This window comes from Penicillium odoratum, assembly GCF_028828045.1.
Source record: "Penicillium odoratum strain IBT 22623 chromosome Unknown utg000008l_segment0_segment0, whole genome shotgun sequence".
NCBI classification, from domain to species: domain Eukaryota; kingdom Fungi; phylum Ascomycota; class Eurotiomycetes; order Eurotiales; family Aspergillaceae; genus Penicillium; species Penicillium odoratum.
In genome coordinates this window covers 4,542,636-4,559,598 of record NW_026643150.1, presented here as the reverse complement: position 1 = coordinate 4,559,598, position 16,963 = coordinate 4,542,636, and the positions used below count along the sequence as shown (strand labels likewise).

The 16,963-nt window shown below is 50.0% G+C and overlaps 10 protein-coding genes across 10 annotated transcripts; 4 read left to right on the top strand and 6 right to left on the bottom strand.

Moving 5' to 3' along the window:
• Window positions 1-46: 46 nt before the first annotated feature.
• On the bottom strand, window positions 47-1,702 carry N7520_011949 (inositol-3-phosphate synthase INO1; the record flags this gene model as incomplete). Its single annotated transcript, XM_057145882.1, has 2 exons — window positions 47-950; window positions 1,002-1,702. 2 exons carry the CDS (start codon window positions 1,700-1,702, stop codon window positions 47-49), a joined length of 1,605 nt encoding a protein of 534 aa, XP_056991636.1.
• A 2,098-nt stretch (window positions 1,703-3,800) lies between these two features.
• N7520_011948 (ankyrin) lies at window positions 3,801-3,983 on the bottom strand (the record flags this gene model as incomplete). The annotated part of the gene is made up of 1 exon (XM_057145881.1): window positions 3,801-3,983. The coding sequence occupies one exon, from the start codon at window positions 3,981-3,983 to the stop codon at window positions 3,801-3,803; it is 183 nt and encodes a 60-aa protein (XP_056991635.1).
• A 407-nt stretch (window positions 3,984-4,390) lies between these two features.
• N7520_011947 (ankyrin repeat domain-containing protein) lies at window positions 4,391-5,197 on the bottom strand (the record flags this gene model as incomplete). The annotated part of the gene is made up of 1 exon (XM_057145880.1): window positions 4,391-5,197. One exon carries the CDS (start codon window positions 5,195-5,197, stop codon window positions 4,391-4,393), a length of 807 nt encoding a protein of 268 aa, XP_056991634.1.
• A 1,781-nt stretch (window positions 5,198-6,978) lies between these two features.
• Window positions 6,979-7,229, top strand: N7520_011946 (Glycoside hydrolase family 71; the record flags this gene model as incomplete). Its single annotated transcript, XM_057145879.1, has 2 exons — window positions 6,979-7,025; window positions 7,097-7,229. 2 exons carry the CDS (start codon window positions 6,979-6,981, stop codon window positions 7,227-7,229), a joined length of 180 nt encoding a protein of 59 aa, XP_056991633.1.
• Window positions 7,230-7,364: 135 nt separating this feature from the next.
• N7520_011945 (uncharacterized protein) lies at window positions 7,365-8,208 on the top strand (the record flags this gene model as incomplete). The annotated part of the gene is made up of 5 exons (XM_057145878.1): window positions 7,365-7,454; window positions 7,498-7,760; window positions 7,799-7,919; window positions 7,960-8,043; window positions 8,098-8,208. The coding sequence occupies 5 exons, from the start codon at window positions 7,365-7,367 to the stop codon at window positions 8,206-8,208; spliced, it is 669 nt and encodes a 222-aa protein (XP_056991632.1).
• A 536-nt stretch (window positions 8,209-8,744) lies between these two features.
• Window positions 8,745-10,964, top strand: N7520_011944 (LIM domain-containing protein; the record flags this gene model as incomplete). Its single annotated transcript, XM_057145877.1, has 3 exons — window positions 8,745-8,850; window positions 8,912-9,034; window positions 9,088-10,964. 3 exons carry the CDS (start codon window positions 8,745-8,747, stop codon window positions 10,962-10,964), a joined length of 2,106 nt encoding a protein of 701 aa, XP_056991631.1.
• A 425-nt stretch (window positions 10,965-11,389) lies between these two features.
• N7520_011943 (glycerophosphodiester phosphodiesterase) lies at window positions 11,390-12,546 on the bottom strand (the record flags this gene model as incomplete). The annotated part of the gene is made up of 4 exons (XM_057145876.1): window positions 11,390-11,986; window positions 12,038-12,217; window positions 12,268-12,455; window positions 12,510-12,546. 4 exons carry the CDS (start codon window positions 12,544-12,546, stop codon window positions 11,390-11,392), a joined length of 1,002 nt encoding a protein of 333 aa, XP_056991630.1.
• A 340-nt stretch (window positions 12,547-12,886) lies between these two features.
• Window positions 12,887-14,044, top strand: N7520_011942 (zinc-dependent alcohol dehydrogenase family protein; the record flags this gene model as incomplete). The annotated part of the gene is made up of 3 exons (XM_057145875.1): window positions 12,887-13,025; window positions 13,082-13,528; window positions 13,575-14,044. The coding sequence occupies 3 exons, from the start codon at window positions 12,887-12,889 to the stop codon at window positions 14,042-14,044; spliced, it is 1,056 nt and encodes a 351-aa protein (XP_056991629.1).
• A 32-nt stretch (window positions 14,045-14,076) lies between these two features.
• On the bottom strand, window positions 14,077-14,658 carry N7520_011941 (cupin domain-containing protein; the record flags this gene model as incomplete). The annotated part of the gene is made up of 1 exon (XM_057145874.1): window positions 14,077-14,658. One exon carries the CDS (start codon window positions 14,656-14,658, stop codon window positions 14,077-14,079), a length of 582 nt encoding a protein of 193 aa, XP_056991628.1.
• A 320-nt stretch (window positions 14,659-14,978) lies between these two features.
• N7520_011940 (putative MFS transporter) lies at window positions 14,979-16,588 on the bottom strand (the record flags this gene model as incomplete). Its single annotated transcript, XM_057145873.1, has 3 exons — window positions 14,979-16,237; window positions 16,283-16,345; window positions 16,393-16,588. 3 exons carry the CDS (start codon window positions 16,586-16,588, stop codon window positions 14,979-14,981), a joined length of 1,518 nt encoding a protein of 505 aa, XP_056991627.1.
• Window positions 16,589-16,963: the final 375 nt, after the last annotated feature.

Genomic DNA, 16,963 nt, shown 5'->3' with positions numbered 1-16,963 from the left:
AACTAACGGATAGTTCAAGAATTTCCGAGGCAGGTCAAAGATCTATTTAGAACAGCTTGTGTTCAAGGGTCATCTCGGACTCGGGCTGGAGACCAACGCAGGCACGGAAGATGTTAATCAGAGCCGAGCGCTGCTTGCCAAGGGCGTTGACCACGGGAGTACCAGGGGGAGTCAGGGGAGCCTTGAGCATGTAGCTGAGAATGCTAAGCACACTGTGGAAGCCCTTGAACTCGGAACCCTCGGCCTCGGTCTTCCAGCTGACACGAGTCATCATCTCTGCCAGGATAACCAAGTCGAGAATCAGAGGCGAAGCCAGCAGCGAGTCCTCACAGATGTTGAACAAGCTGATGGTCTGGTGACCACCCATGAAGATCTCGGCGTAGTACTCATCGAGAGCACGCTTGTTGTCACCGACAGCAGGCATGTATTTGATGACGACGGTGTGATCGGGGTGTTCATCCTTCTCGTAGAGGATGTGGTTAGCAGCGACCATGTCATCGACGACGTTGGACTTGGAGATCTCCTTGGATCGGAACTGCTTCTGCGAGCTCAGGTTCTTGCCATCGTTGTTACCCAGGTGGTTGTAGCTGGCAATGGAGGTGAGCTTGATACCGGCGTTGATCAAGAAGTCGACCAAGGCGGACTTCATCTTGGTCTGGCCAGACTTGAAGTCGTCACCACCAATGAAGGCACCGCGCTGCTCCGCGAGCTGGAGGGCACCGGGGACAAAGGTGTTCTGGGGCGAGCCGTTGATGAACGGGGTGTTGTTCTCCAGGGTGGCAGCCACGGCAAAGACAGTGGACGGGGAAACCTCTGCATGGCCGGCCTTGATGGCGGCGATCAGGTTCTCGGCAGTGTCGTTGACGCCAGGAATGATATCAGCGTAGCGCTCAGTGTTGGCGGTCCACATAATAATAACCTTGTCCAGGCCATTCTGAGCCTTGAAGTCACTGCGGGGGTCAGCAAATGTGGTCTAGAAGCCATGTAAATTCTAGACTTACCGAATGTCCTTCTGGATCTTCTCAACGTGAGCCCAGCAAGCCTTGTCACCCTCGAGGATGTTGTCTGCACGGTCCTCCTGGTTGGCGGCAATGAAATCCGGGTAGTAGATACTGGGCAAGGGGGTCATCTCCGCCATCTCCTTGCGGACCAGAGACTTAAGGCTAGGCTCAAGGACCTGGGCACGGTCCATGGACGCAGCGAGGTTCAGGCTGGAGATATCCCAACCACCAACCACCAGATCGTCGGGGTGGACCATGGGAAGCAAATCCCGGAAAGGGATGTTGATCTCCTCGCCGGTCTTGGCGTCAGAGCCCAGCTTGACGGTCGAGCTCATGACAATGGAGCCATAGTAGTTGGCGGACTGCTGACCTTCGCGAGTCTCCCACGAAAGCTTGCGGCGGTTGGCAATAATACCAGCAGTGACGGTGGAACCGTTGTTTCCACCCCAACCGACCAGCATCATACCGACCTTGCCGACCTTACGGTCCACCTTGAAGTGGTAGTTGATGGCCTTGGGAGTGGCCACCAGCTTGTTGTCGGCAGTACGGGTGACCTCGGTGGTCTGGTAGGCGTACTGACTGTTGATCTCATCGTCCGTGTACTGGACATTGGGCGATTGCACAGTAAACAGAGGTGAGTCTTGACGAGCCGACCCGTTCACGGAGCCATTGGCACCATCGGAATTAGCGTGAGGAGCCATTGTGTTCACAGCGGAATTGAAAGGTGTGAAAATGTAGAGAGACTGTGAAGCTCAGAAGCTTTACTGAGTGTAAAGTGGCTGATCCGGTGCTCCTCCGCGGCTGGAGGTGCGTCGGCCGTTGAACGGGTGGTGGCGCCTGTAGGGAAGAATGTTAATCAATTGTTCCGGAGCTGCAATTTTGCAATTGGAGGCATGGACAAGCTCCATGGTTTCCTGAGGGTAGACTCACGAGTTGAGGTGTGTGGAGAAAATGGTGCCGGTAGTATGTGATCACGTCTCGAGGAGATGTGATCGAACCTATTGATAAGGCTGTATACGAACCGTAAAGGTAAATTGGGGGGGGGAAAGAGGTAAATGGATTGTTAGGGGGAAGGAAGAAGGGAAAGTGTTCTTGGAATTAAATAGTTATGGTTCCGCACGTGAGCCCCGCCGGGCTCCGGGGTTCTCATTAGCCCCGGGGTTCTCCTGATTTCCAAACATTTACAGTATTTTTCCCCCTTTCTTTTTAGTGGATTCGAGCTTTTCACTTTATTGCGTGATCTTACTTTCGCCAGTTTCTAAGCTAGACTATCTTGAGACCAAGGTCCAAGGTTGAGTTGTTGGGCACTAGTGAAAGCTGTCCCGCCTACGGAGTAACAGTCCACACAAAAGAAAAAGTGGGATAAAGTGGGATCCGCGAATGTCCGATAAAAGCTACTCCATAGAGCCAATCCAAGACAAATACCCGAGGATGAAACTGTATTCGGATTGGTGCCAGGCTTGTCCAATTCTAAATGTATAGAATCATAGCTTATCCTATGACATTCCTATCATATTCCTGTCATATTTCCATGGTTTTCATATGGATTTGCAGATACAATAGAAATACCCCTCAATCTCGCACCAACAGGTGATCCGTGCCTCCCAGTTACCGATAAATTGGGGCAAAAAAGGAAAAGCGGTCTGCCCCACTCTCCACACCGCACTTTGACGGAGTACGGAGACGGAGTACGGAGTAGAGAGTGCCGAGTAGTTTATCCTAGGATTCTTGTTCGTTAATCAGTTCAATGATCTATGCTCTACTAGCATCTGGCACGCATGGAGGTTCGTCCAAGCGCATATCAAGGTATTCATATCAAGATAAGCAATTTCCAATTTCCATTGTAATCTCCCTAGGGTTTCTGTCAGTACTTTGCGTTTATGTAATGGTCATCCAACAATCAACTGGAATATATGGCCGAATAGTTGTTGAAGCCACTGGCTTCCATCATCCACCATATGCCGATCCTTCAATTACTATGGATATCGTTCGCCCACAGCGGAATATCTTGCCTAGGTATTATTCTCGAGAGGACGGACCCATATGCTTCCCATGTTCTTCCGCTGTCATTTTATTGACAGCATTAGGCTCTACCAATCGACTTTCGATGCCGAACAGTTGGGACATCTCTTCAAGTGTTCGTCCGCGAATTTTCACCGTGTGAACGAAATATCAGCTCATGCTTATTTCTGACCATGGAAACATTCACCTAGATAGTATCGGACGAACAAGAAAGCAATGACACAGATACCTGAGAATATGATGTATAATCCCCGCCATTGGTATCATATATATCCAGACTTTCCTGTACAACAATATAACAAGCCGCTCAAAGCCACGCCGTGGTGAGTGTTGCCCGCAAAAATCCAGGACAGATTTCAGCCGCATAGGACCATGATTCAACCCCGCAGCTAATGTTGATAAATACATAGAACAGGTTTGGGAACATGATGTTCGTGTATTTGCATTGTCGTCCGGGTAATTTTCAGCGTGCCACTGCAGCACAGTAATCCCAATCATATTCTCCCGCCTTGCACTTTGCCCGCAGTTGAAGCCATCAACTTTCCCTAATTACACAACTGGACGACCTCGATCACCACAACACAGAGGCCCCCACCGTGATCACTACGATTTATCCAGGTAAAGAATGGTGAAGATTGAAGTACTTGAGAATTTCATTTCTGACAGACGAACAAGTCGAGAAGACTGATGGTATGAGCACTTTTTCCCTTTTTGGGCTTTCTTCTATTTACATCGATGGTGTAGCAAAACGAGCAGCGAAAACGTCAAGAAAAGAAGTCACACATAGTTAGCACGGTGGGCTAGCTCTTGCGGCCATCTCTCCTCCATCTTTTTCGTGCGCTCATCGAGTATCTGTAGCGGTGTCTTCCCAGCTGCATTGCGATGACCCATCGCGGCTCCAGCGCCCATCAAAACTTCAATCACCTCATCTCGTGCTCTGGCTGGAAGATCACTTGTCATGGCGTCAAACTCTGTATCTTGTCCGCTCCATTTACCTTTTTCCCCCCTCTCATCACCTCATGGAGGGGTGTTTTTTCCTTCTTGTCGAGCGCGTTGACATTCGCACCCTGACTGAGGAGGCGGCGAATGAAATTGATTCGATTCCAAAACCGAGCCACATAATGGAGTAGTGTCCGAGCGTAAGAATCGGTGTCTTTGACGTTGATAAATTCGAGCAATCTTTCCAAGATCTTTAGTTCCACTGGATCAGCGTCGGCGAATTTCAATGCTAGGGTATGCACCAAATTGTGCCCTTTATTGTTGCATCCGCTTCCATCCGCTCCATTCTTGAGTGAGACTTCAAGTAATTTCATAAGCCGTTTATCAGCAGTACCGCCTCCTTCCGCGTAATTATTTATTGCCTTCTTTTACGCCGTGTCGCCCATATTGTCGCGGGCATTGATGATATAGGGAAGCGGCCTGGCACTCAAAAGTAATTTGATCACCGATATGATACTCTCTGAAGCTACATAGGACATTAGTGCGTAATTGAATACCGTTGACCCAGTATTATCTCGCATGTTGACCGTATCTGGATTGGCGTTGATCAATAAATCTGTAGCACGGATTATATGAGCTATGATCTCGTCTTGGTCATTCTTGTCATCCATACTTCGATCAACCCGTTCGCCACGTAGCGCCCAGTGGAGTGGAGTTTGACCGGCATCATCGACGATGGCGACCATCTTTGCTGCGCCAGGCTCGCCGGGATGATCTATGAGCGCTTGCATCCCCTCGAGATTCCAATAGATACTTGCGATATGCATAGCGGTCACTCGCCCACCTTTACAGATAGGCATACGACCATGCCACCCTTCTGGCCGAGCATAGATATCAGCACCTTCGGCAATGAGACGCGGTACCATCTGGTAGCTTGCGTGGGGAATGGCGGCAGCGAGAACTGTATCATATAGCAATTGGTCGAACTCCTCAGGTCTGTCTATTTCAACGTAGAGATTTGAATCTTGAACCGAACAACCTTGATTCAGAAGCAAGTAAAGGAACTCCTCTATCTGTGCAAGTTTCTTGCAGTTATTACGCCTAATAGCGATTGGTCCGATCCAGCCCTCATTTCCAATTCCCATCGATTTAGCCGCACTTAAAAAGGGTGTTTCGCCAGATTCATCCCGATCGTGCAAATTCCCCAGCGGTGGATCATGTACCACGATTTGCATGTCGACAAGCCATATTCATAAGAGATATGTGAATTTGGGCTAGATACTGCTCGAGGGGCTCGGGAAGCGTCGGATCCCCCACATATATATCAAGCAAGGCGTGAAGCGCGTCGAAACCATTGAGTGCGGCGGCAGTGATGAACGGATGATAGTCCCACCGCCAGCAAGCATCACTGCATAGATCCTGGAAGATCGTTGTATGGGGATTGTCGTTGTACAGATGGAGGGACGCAACATCGTTCTGTACGAGCATCGTAGCCAAAAGGCCGGATTCGCGATCCTCAAACAACGGAGCTCCATCTTGGTCATGGAAGGCGGGCTGGTGACCCTCTTCAGGGTGACCTTCCTCATCCAGAATTCGATATGCAACTCACGAAATCGGCCATATGCCATTTTGGGACGACAGGTTGCGCAGATAGGAGGTCAGAAGTTAGAATAGATTAGGAAAGGGGAAAAAAGAATAATACACATGGGGGGCAGAGGTCTTCAAATGTTTACGAAGTGGAACCTGTGGAGGTGAGTTTCAGACTACCCGACAGCGCTAATCTATACTAACACTTTAGCGCTTTACCGAAGAAACCTGGGGTCCTTTTTCAGATAGAAAATCTCACTTTAGCTCCTTACAAGCTTTACTAGGAGTTTCCAACGGTTCCAATCTACAGCCATATCTTCCGGCCCAATTAATCAAAGCCAAAGATTGAGACCCAGGAGAAGACAAACATGATGATACCCACACCGCCGCTTGTCAGGTTTACGAGTGACTTGGCCGGGCCTCGCGGCTACTGTAAGGAGACTTCGATCGGAGGCGGAGAAAGGGAGTGTGTGCACATGCGTATACAATGGGGCCTCCTAAGGAAGCATTTGAGGTTGGGAGTGGTATGTGGAGAGAGAAGCCTTGGAAGCTATCTAAGTAGAAAGAAATTCCTAGTGTTTGTGAATCTACCGAGCTACATCATGTATGTATAGGTATAACCCTCGAAGAATTATTCATGATCTCAAATGTACATAAGTGGTGATTGCCAAGAGGCACCTTAGCCACCGCACATGGTAACTCTGTGTATGACATCGACCTTATTGAGCTTTCATTCTGTTACGAAAAGAAAATTCAAACTTTGAACACGGAGATATGTATTCAGCTAGTGGTGAGGAATATATAATGGCGCAGGCAACCAAATTTATTCTAAAGTTGGCTTCTCACATGTGAAGGCGAATTCAAATGTTGGAAGGTTTTTTTATTACCAGGTAATTTTCCTAACTGCCAGTATGCCTGTATTAAATAAGTAATGATCCTGCACAGAAAAATAATATATATGGTGTTAACTAAGCTAGTTCCGCCTTAGCAATTGATTAACGGAATGTGATATTAGATCTATATTTGTACCTGATAAAGCTTGAGAAAGCCATCGAGACCCTTGTATGTACACAAACTTGACGCGGCACAACTCAAGAAACTCAACGTCAACCTCTGCCACATGATTCTCGATCAAAACTCAGAGCTGAGGCCCCCTTTTTCCGCGCTAAGACCCAACCTCCCGCAACCCAGCGATGAGATACTCAATAGGTTGAAAATCGGCGTCCTGATCCTTCCAGCTGAGAAGCCGGTTCAAACGGGATTAACTTTATGTGGAAATGTTACGCCTTCGTGGAAATAGATCTTGATACCCTGTGGCGTTCACTGTCGTAGAGTCTACCACTATCCGGAGCTACGTCGCTCTATCAGTCCTGTCTAACGCTATTTGACAGTCCTGGTCTCTATAAGTCTGACAAGAGCCTATATCAGGATGGCGGCATTTCATGGAACATTCCATCATTGGATGCTTTTTACACGGTGCGTGATCGTCCTCACCCGTCATACCCGACATCTCTGACCTGAGTGACATTGTCCGCCCGTCATTTCAGTTGCACTACAGCTTTCGATACATTTTTATCCGATCGCTACTACCAAGCGTGCCTTGAAACTTTTATCCCAGCATTAAATCATCATGGGGTCACAATGGACGATGATCTGCTGGCTACGACCGTGATTCTCTAATTGCTAGAAGAATTCGATGGTGAGTGGAGCCCCCACCGCGACGCTATCACCACCCCGTTAGCGACCGTTAACGACGATCGTACTCCATAGTCCCACTGACCGGGTCTGATCCTCGAGGCCATTGCTTTGGAACCAATGCTGTCAGTCAGGGTCCTCTCTCATCCACAACGACTACCCCAAGCTTACGAAAAGCGATTTATTGAAGTAGCCTTCGCCAAGAAATCTGTAATGCGCTGGGCCTGCAACAGGCCCCGGATATCGACTTCAGCTCTCTTCACTCTCTGTTTACTGCATTGTGGCGGGTGCTGGAGTCTGCGCCTGGGCCAACCAAGCGATCGCCCAATGCGCAGACGTGCTCCTCTTCCCCTTGAGCACAAATTCACGTTCAGCGACTGTGCATGCCAGTCTGCGCAAGCAGAATAATGAATGGAACAACAGTCGACCCGAATCCTTCGATCCCTGCTTTGTAGGGAACGAGGTTGTAGTTGGTGTCAGGTTTCCCAACATCCGTTTTAGTACCCCCTTGGCGCCGTAGGTTTCCCGACGCAATGACCTCTTGGTCCACAAAGTTCTGACGTATCCGTAGCGATTGGAAACCAACATAACGAACTCGCTCGGATTTTAATTTCTGTCCTGGCATCCCGACCGTTGAACCCTTGCCAAGGCGATTTGTGCAAGCTGATGTGGGTGGTTAGGATATAAGGGGAACCTTAATGACTGGGTGACCTAGTACCTAATCCGTAAGGGGGTGTGGACCGTGTGTGGTGTGGCGCTATCTGATTCTTCTGTCCCTCCTGCGCTGGTTGGTGGGTGGGTAAGGGCAGTACATCTTTCATGTCCCGAGAGAGGCAAACGCTAATGGGCGCAGAGATCAACAGGAACAGAACCATTTGCTGGAATTCAAGTTTTGACGAAACCCTTTGATCGGCACAGCTGGCTAACCCGTTTCCTGGAGTGTCAACTTCGCTATGGGGCATGAGATGAATGGCCCTATTGCGGTAAGAATCATCCTTGGCCCCCAGAATGTGTACCGTGTCGGGTCAAAAGAACAGGCTGAGAGGGGAATGCAAGCCGATCGGAGGACATTCTAATTTAGTCGGTAACATCGTCATTTCTTTTTTAGTCTCGATCTTTTTACACATGTGGAAACCCTGTACACATTTTACCCCTGAATTGATAAAAGCATGAATCATTCAATTACAGTTACAGCTCTAAATCTATACGATGCTGTTTGACTGACTTTTACCCCTGAACTTGACTTACGAGTCTTTTCATCCGCACTGGAGCCACTACTTGACTAGCGTGCATGGGGCGCGCAATCAGTGTACGATAGGCGATCGACCAATTTCCCAGTCCAAAGTGATTCTCCACTTTGTCCAACCCCAAAGTTAACAACTTCAAGCCTTTATTACACTTCACCAATTCCCGAATCTATCCTTAATAGTTCCCGAGGGATGAAGAGGCTGGTTGGCCCACTGGAATTCTCATGACCCCAGTGGTCTGAAATAGAAGGCTATGGATATGGATATGGGCTTCTTGCCCACTATTAAATGCTCCAGTTGTGGGAACAATGTTGAGATCTTCTCTATGGGCGACCATGTGTGTGCCCCGGTCTTTCATGGTAAGAAGTCCATATCTAAACGTCTAAACCATTCTTATAGAACACGCTGACACCAGCTTAGCCCCTGTTGCACTTCCATCACCGCCCCCCTCGGCGGGGTTCGAATCCCCAGACCGACTGATGGCCGCGATACCCAAACCCGGTCGGTCTGGGGCTCCTTCACGAATTGACCCGTCCATCGCAAGTATGTTTACTCTTGAGGTATTTTCCATGACAAGTTGCTAACAACCACACCAGACCGTGCGTACCTTCAGCCGAACGTAACAACGCCGGCGAGCAGTATTGGATCGCATGCGCCATCACCTCTTTCTGAATCGGCGCCTCGCTCTCCTTTTCAATCATCGCCCCGCGAGCAGATATCACCGGATGATGACTCCGTAATAAACCTAGACTCGGTGTTTTCCTTCCCTATGCCGGGAAACCGATCACCGGCTCGTATTTCGACCCCGGCATTGCTAGGAGAAGCGTCATCGCGATCCGCGACAACCCCATCCCCACGACCAGTACCCGGGCTGGATTTGGTACCTGAAAATGTAAAACTTCCACCTAGTCCCCTCCCACCAGCACCTGGGATGGAGATGGGTCACCAGCGGGGGGATTCTCAAGCTAGCCATAGCAGCTATCGCACCTCCATGGCGAGCACTCGTTATGGCAGCTCGACGGCAAGATCCTCAACAAACAGCTTCTCCAGGGGACTACGCACTTTTATCGACGAGACGCCGCCGCTGCCACCTGCACCTCTTCGCACCCCTAACAAGGCCTCTTTCCAAGACTCCCACTTGTCGGCGCGTGCGCCAAATCGGAATGACCGTACTGGGGATACTTACAGCGGCTTTGACTTCGATCTCTCGGTAGAGCCGACGACCTTGCACGATCTGCCCGAGAAACTGTCTCCGGATTTTCCCAAGGACAGCGATGAGCTTCATTTTGACATACCTCTGCAAACTCATCTACACCCTGCCGTTGCCGACTCGGGATTTGATGCTCCGAGAAAAAGTTCTGATGCCAGTGAAAGCGCTATGTCTATCACAAGCTTCGCACGGGCCCTAGGGCTAGATGATCACATCACCGAAGCAGAGAGTTCTCTTTCTTCCGACTCGTCGCCGTCGGACACCCGCAGTGGAAGCTCCATGTCCAGTCTTCCGTCCGACGCAAGTCTCAGCCGCCAGAAGGCTACCGATCCCCTCAGCCTTGGTACCTTGGTCGAAGAGTTGCCTGCAAGAACCCGCCAGACAATCTTGGAACTCCCGGGTCGTGTACGTAGCCCGATGGAGGATGTACCTACCATCCCCGCGGCCTTCTTCAGTCCCGATTCACCCACCGATCCTGCAATCAATCAAGGCAGTTTGTCGCTAATCGCAGAGAGACGGGAGATCCAGTTGCCAACACCCCAACCTCAAGCACCTAGCGAACTTGAAGAGCCTAAAAAATCCCAACCTCAGGCGCCTCCTTCGCCGCGGCCAGTGCAGCGGTCGGCAACTGCACCTATTCCCCGACCCTCAACCCGGTCTACCACACGGAGCAAAGGGCAATGCAGAGGTTGTGGCGAGGAAATCACAGGAAAGTCGATCTCTTCCTCAGATGGTCGGTTAACAGGGCGATATCACCGCAGCTGTTTTGTCTGCTTCGAGTGCTCCTCGCCTTTCCCAACAGCTGATTTCTATGTTCTGAACAATCGCCCGTACTGCGCACAGCACTACCACGAGCGCAACGGATCTCTTTGCTCTACCTGCCACTGCGGAATCGAAGGTCAATACCTGGAAACCGTGGAGCAGAACCAGAACCGACCCGATCGCCGCCGATTCCACCCTGACTGCCTGCAGTGCCGTACCTGCCATGTGCTCCTGAAAGGCGATTACTTCGAGTGGAACGGAGGGGTCTATTGTGAACGAGATGCCCGGCGGGCAGCAGCAACCTACTACCCCCCATCACCTGGTCGTCGACGACCTACGATTGGGTCCTCACCCTTGGCTCAGTCTGGGGGATATCCTCCCCCGAACGGTTACCCACGTCACCCTGCGCCAAACCAGGGCCTTCGCCCCGGTCCACGCTACCCTCCTGGGGGTGCCGGTCGATTCCCTGAGCGACGAACGACCAAGCTCATGATGTTTTAACGAGATTCTTATCTCATTTTATGACCTGCCCGGCGCGGCGTCCACTGGGAGATCTTGCCTTCAGCTAGGCTCCTTATCTGCTTTCCGATTCCCCAAGTTTGACGCCATTTCATCCTGTATCTGGCTTGTTTTAGACTGCGCTATACCCTGTCTGACTTTCCTTCCGGCCATTGCCGACTCGGCGTTCGGTCAATCTGCCTTGTACTGTACCAGTTGCTATATACTGGCTCTCGTTATTTGTCCTTCATTTTGAACCATGGACCTTATCCGTGGTTGTCTTGGTATTTCGTCATTTAGCCTCATCGGGTTGGTGTTTGGTTAGTGGCGTGTTATTTTCTATGCTCCATAGGTTTGGGTGGACATAATGCCTTATTCAAAGACCCGAAATGATATAGTAAATGTCTTAATACATAATTCTATTCCCGTCAAGTCATCTTCCGCTCCTCGAATTGTACACGCTCCACAGTTGGTAGATACTTGCGTTTAAGGAACCAGCCAACCGTCAGGACATAAACCGCCACTAAGATAATCTCGACTCGCTGTCCAACGGTCAAACGATCTGCCTTGGGATCAAGGGAAGCCAGAGGCCCCTTTTTCCGATCCAGCTCCCACTGCTCACAGACACTTTGGAATCGCGCCGGGTCGTCAGTGATGATTCCATCGACTTGGTGTCGAATACCCCATCGCATTAAATTTGGCGCGTTCACTGTCCACAAGTATACTTTGCGACGTGCCGCACGAGCTTCCTCCAAAAACCCACGACCCAATGGACCCATCAAGCTCTTCTGATGGATGTTGAAGGAGATTCGAGGTACATCTAGGAATTGGCGAGCGTAGCTCAAATCGACACAGATCAACGCCATTTCGTAGCGAGGTAGGTACTTTGCGCGTGGCGGTAGATATCTGGCTGACCAGCAGCCCAGAACAATACGTCGATGCCAGTCTGGGCCTATCGCCGGGATGGGGACCGATTCGACAGCCTTGGCGATCCCCTGCATAATGGTAGCGGGATCATTATGAAGCTAGCGAGGTCAGTCCATGTCTTGCTCGAGTGAGCTGGGTCTCGAACACACCTTTATGTCCAACAGCATCCAGATATGCTCACGGCCTGGCTGTCGCAAATACTCCAGAACATCAACTAGCCTGGGCATTGGCTCATGCGGAGCTTCCAATGTCCGCAAAGTTTTCAAGTAGTTCCAGTCACATTCGGATACCTTTTTCTTGATACCGAAACAACGACGTAGCATTAAGTCCTGCGAGAATGAGCATGATCCATTAACCGAAGCAGGGTTACTTTGAGTACATGGGACAAAACAACAACCCCGTCGCGGGTGATGTGTAAATCAAGCTCTAGTGCATGGGTGCCTGCTTCGATTGCTTTATCGATCGCACAAATGGTATTTTCAGGGTAATGGCCCTTATATCCTCGATGGGCGATAGTCTGAGGGAGATGCAAGGAATCATTTGAAATTGGTGCATGTAAGAAATGCGCTGCTGCCAGTTAACGCATGACATTGACAAAGTATGATTTATAGGATTGCAGACCTGGAATATCAGCCCGGGGAGATGGTAGGTCCCCCATTTTGCAAGGTTGGTAATACAATGTGTTATGAATGAGAAAAGTGCCAATGACGACGCATTTATCTTATCGGATTTTACGCGGATTTAAGACCTCCGGTGCTCCGCTTGATTCCATGCGCGTCTCTGCTCTGGGATTTGTAGCAATACACGGACTCATCTGTATCCACGTGCAGATGAGTGTCTTGTCAAGATCCAGAATACATGGTAGAGCTGATTGACTCGTGCACGAACCCCCTGACCGCTTTCGGGCCAGGGCGGGGTGAACACCGGTGTAAATTGGGTATATGAATATCTTTACCCAGTATCCTAAGCCGCCCGAATCCTCGTCAATTGCATTAGCTATGAGCGTTCAAAAATGGATCAGTCCTCTCCAAGGCTTGGACAGTCTTCGCCAGATGGAGGATCCGATGCCTTCACCCGGCCCGGGGGAGGTACTGGTCAAGATTCACGCAGTCTCTCTTAACTACCGAGATGTGGAAGGTGAGAACCCTTCAATTACGTAAATCTAACGTATAGTCAACTAACTAATGGATGAGTGGTCAAGGGGGAATATAAGCACCACAAGACCGCCGAACAAGACGCCACCATCGTGCCGTGTTCGGATATGTGCGGCACCATCGTCACTGTCGGACATGATGTATCACAATGGGTCGTAGGCAACCGTGTTTTGTCCACCTTCTTGCCCGAACACCAAACTGGCCAAGTGACGGAAAAGCAACTTGCAGGAAGTCTTGGTCTTCCCTTGGACGGTGTCCTTGCTACTCACCGCATCTTCCCCGCACACGGGTTGGTCCAAGCTCCTGAATACATGTCTGATGAGGAAGCATGTACACTACCTATCGCCGGTGTGACTGCGTGGATGTCTATTAATGGAATGCGCCCAATAGGCCAGAGTGGAGGGGAAAACGACTATATTTTACTCCAAGGTACCGGTGGTGTAGCTATTGCAGGTCTGCAGATTGCCAAGGCTTCCGGGGCCAAAGGTCAGTGACCCTGGAAAATTCTTGAACAGTAGTACTGACTCTTTAGCCATCATCACATCTTCATCCGATGAGAAGTTGGAGATGGCCAAACGGCTAGGTGCCGACTTTACAATCAACTACCGCACCAACCCGAACTGGGAAGAAGAGGTGATGCAATTCACACGAGGTAATGGCGTTAATATTATTCTTGAGACCGGTGGTGCCCAGACTCTTAGGAAGAGCTTCGACTGTATTGCGTTTGGTGGCCTAATCAACTGCATTGGCTACGTATCCGGCAAGGTGGACGAGGCTGATGATCGACTGAACGTGAATCTCTTGGCCCTGAGACGCACAGTGACATTGAAAGGAATTATTAACGGGCCCAAAGATCGGTTTGAGGAGATGCTTCGATTCTACGAGAGGAATCAGATTCACCCGGAAGTTCATCGGGTCTTTTCATTCACCGAGGCCAAGGAAGCGTTCAAATTTTTGGAAAGTGGCAGTCACTTTGGGAAAGTAGTAATTAAGATTGAGTAGATTAGCAATAAACTCATATCTGATCCTGCATTTCACTGGTCATTTCCACTTGGGTTAATGACCCCTTCCATAGGACCCAAATCTTCCTTCAGACGAGTCCCACTGACAGTCAAGGGCATGCAGTCCTGCAGGACAAATGCCATCCGAGTCCATTCGGTCGGACTAGGGTTACGCCAACCATGCATAGTGGCACGTTGAATGGCATGATCCCCTCGCTGCAACAAAACCGGCTCTCCCTCCTCCAGGATCATCTCAATCTGACCTTCCAAAACAATTCCGTAATCCAGACTTTGCGTGCGATGAACTGCACCGGGGCTATTCGGTGCAAAGTCTACAATGCGAAACACCGATCCACCGGGATTGACCAAACCCAACTTTCCAGACTGCATGAGCTTCTCATGTGCCTTCAGATCGGCATCATTGTTCAGATCCGGCGGGAATTGAGAAGTTGTATAGCCCACACTAAAGGACATCCGATGTGACTGACCCGGAGTGACATGACCGTGGTAGGAAGGCGGCACCACTGTTGAAGAGTGCAGGATAGCTTTGCCCTCTGCGTTGTGGCCGGTGATGTGTGTAGTTACAGGCCGAAGGCCAGTACCCGAAGTGGACATTGTGAAGTATGTGATGTAATTGACGAGGAATAGGAAGAAGATTGGAAAGCAAAACCACTTTTTAAAGGGTGAATAGTCACCGCAGCTGCAGGTCTGTTTGACCCCTCTTTACTTGTGCGGTCACACGTACGTTTCAAGTAGCCAATCCACACCACGGCGAGTTTTCTCACATCTTGGTGTTTAATTCGGCGACATCCAATAAATATCATGCATGATGGAGGGATCGTCCCTGTACAATATGTACTTACGTGGCCATCGGGTTCAAGGATCCGATAGTCCGGGCTGCATATACAGAAAATATTGATTCTCCTGCAGACTCATTACAAAAACCAGCGGAACTCAGGTGATGACGGACCATCTCGCATTCGCTCCGTGGGAATATCTCGCGCTCGAATAGTCACTCCATCGCGCCGGTCGCGCCGCTTATTATCCAACCACATATACAAGGCCAGCAAGCCTGCCAGACAGGCACCTGTTGCTCCGAATGCCGACACCGTAATCAGCGCGGGCATATACTTGGGCGCATCTTGCTCTCGGAAGACATTACTGCTCACCAGGCCCATCAGATTGGCCAGTGGGACACCAATACTCGTTAACAGCACACGGCGGCCTTCGTGCGCGATGTTGTTGTTATACCATGTACTCAGCATAACGGACGGGGCTGATGTACCCCAGGTCATCATAAAGGTGGCAAAGTAGGCCAATTGCAACTGACTATGGACGTCGTCAATGGATGCATAGATCATGAATCCGGTAAAAGTGAATAAGAAACCGAGTACGATGAACGGCGATCGCAGTCGAGTCCAATCAGAGAGGAAGGCCAAGACGAGCAGCATGACCGCACCGGTCACGTTAGGAGCCACTGTATAGAGGTTTGTTTTGACGGTCGGGTAGCCCAAGCGCGCGACAATCTGTGGCATGAAGAGGGCGACACCTTGCAGCGGCACGCCCAGACAGATTTCAATGCACAGGAAGACATAGGTTGTGGGATGCTTGAAAATCACCAGAGCATCGCGTAGGTTGAATTTCTCGTTGACCACAGCACTCGAGTCGACCTGGATACGATGGAAAGCCAACGCTTTCTCCTCTTCAGAAAGAAACTTGGCCTCGGCAGCACTCTTGGGTAGATAGAAGAAGGCGAAACTGGCGAAAACCACGGTGACAGCACCCTCGATGATAAAGAGATAGCGCCAATTTGGGATACTCGACCCTTTGATCTGAAACACTCCAAATGCAATCAAGCCGGAGAAGGCGTTGGCGATGTTGGAGGCAGCGTAGAAGATAGCCAGGCGACGAGCGAGCTCACCACGCCGATAGAAAGTGGTCAAGTAGTAGATAACCAATGGGAAGAATGCTGCCTCGGACATGCCCAAGAACCAACGCAAAGCGAATAGGCCACCGAAATTGTGTGCGGCTGAGGATAGCATGGTAAAACATCCAAAGGAAAACATCAAGATTGGTAGCACTCGAGCCGGACTGAACTTCTTGCCGAGCATTGAGAATGGCGGTGCAAATATCACAAACGGTACAAAGAAGATTGACAAGAGAAGATTGTACTGGCCCGGTTTGAAGTGAAGGTCTAGGAGGTCAGTTATGATTAAGCGATATTTTGATTGAGTCTTACCATCTGCCATCCCAGCCGTCTCTGCATTTCCCAGGTTCCCTTTGTCGAGGGCATTGAAGAGGTCTAGCACTTGTTAATGAAGGTCCAATGCTCATCCAATAGAGACCTACACATGACCGCTAGAACAGGGAGCAAACGAAAGTCGAACCGACGGCATAAACGCCGCTCGGCCTTGTGGTCAATGACCCTGGTGACTTCATCAACTATCCCAGAAGCAGATGCATATCCTTGTAAATTGGGGTCGTCAACGGTTTTGATTGACGCCGTCTTGGTGATATCCTCCACCGGCTGGGAATGTGTCGCCATAATCTAGGCGAGTATATGAATAGACTGGAGTGAAGAGCTTTGAAGTTCTGGGATCCCTGGAAGTGCAGGGCATCCCTTGCTCATTAGATAAGAAGAATGTTGCATTGAGATGTCACCCCCACGTTTCTCTGCATGATAACACACGGGAAGAGGAGCCGATCCCTCTCAACTTGAGTGGCTTGGACGGTTGCATCTTAGACTCCAGGTCCAAGCGGTCGGTCCAAGCGTCTGATTCGCGGGGAAGATATCGATTGGTCGTTTACTGAGGCTGGAGGCGTGAAAAGATCGGCATTCCGTCCAAGCAGGGATTAGACAGGGATCATGGAAAATGTATATCCAAGGCTTATATTATTCACCTCTTTCAATAATAAATTT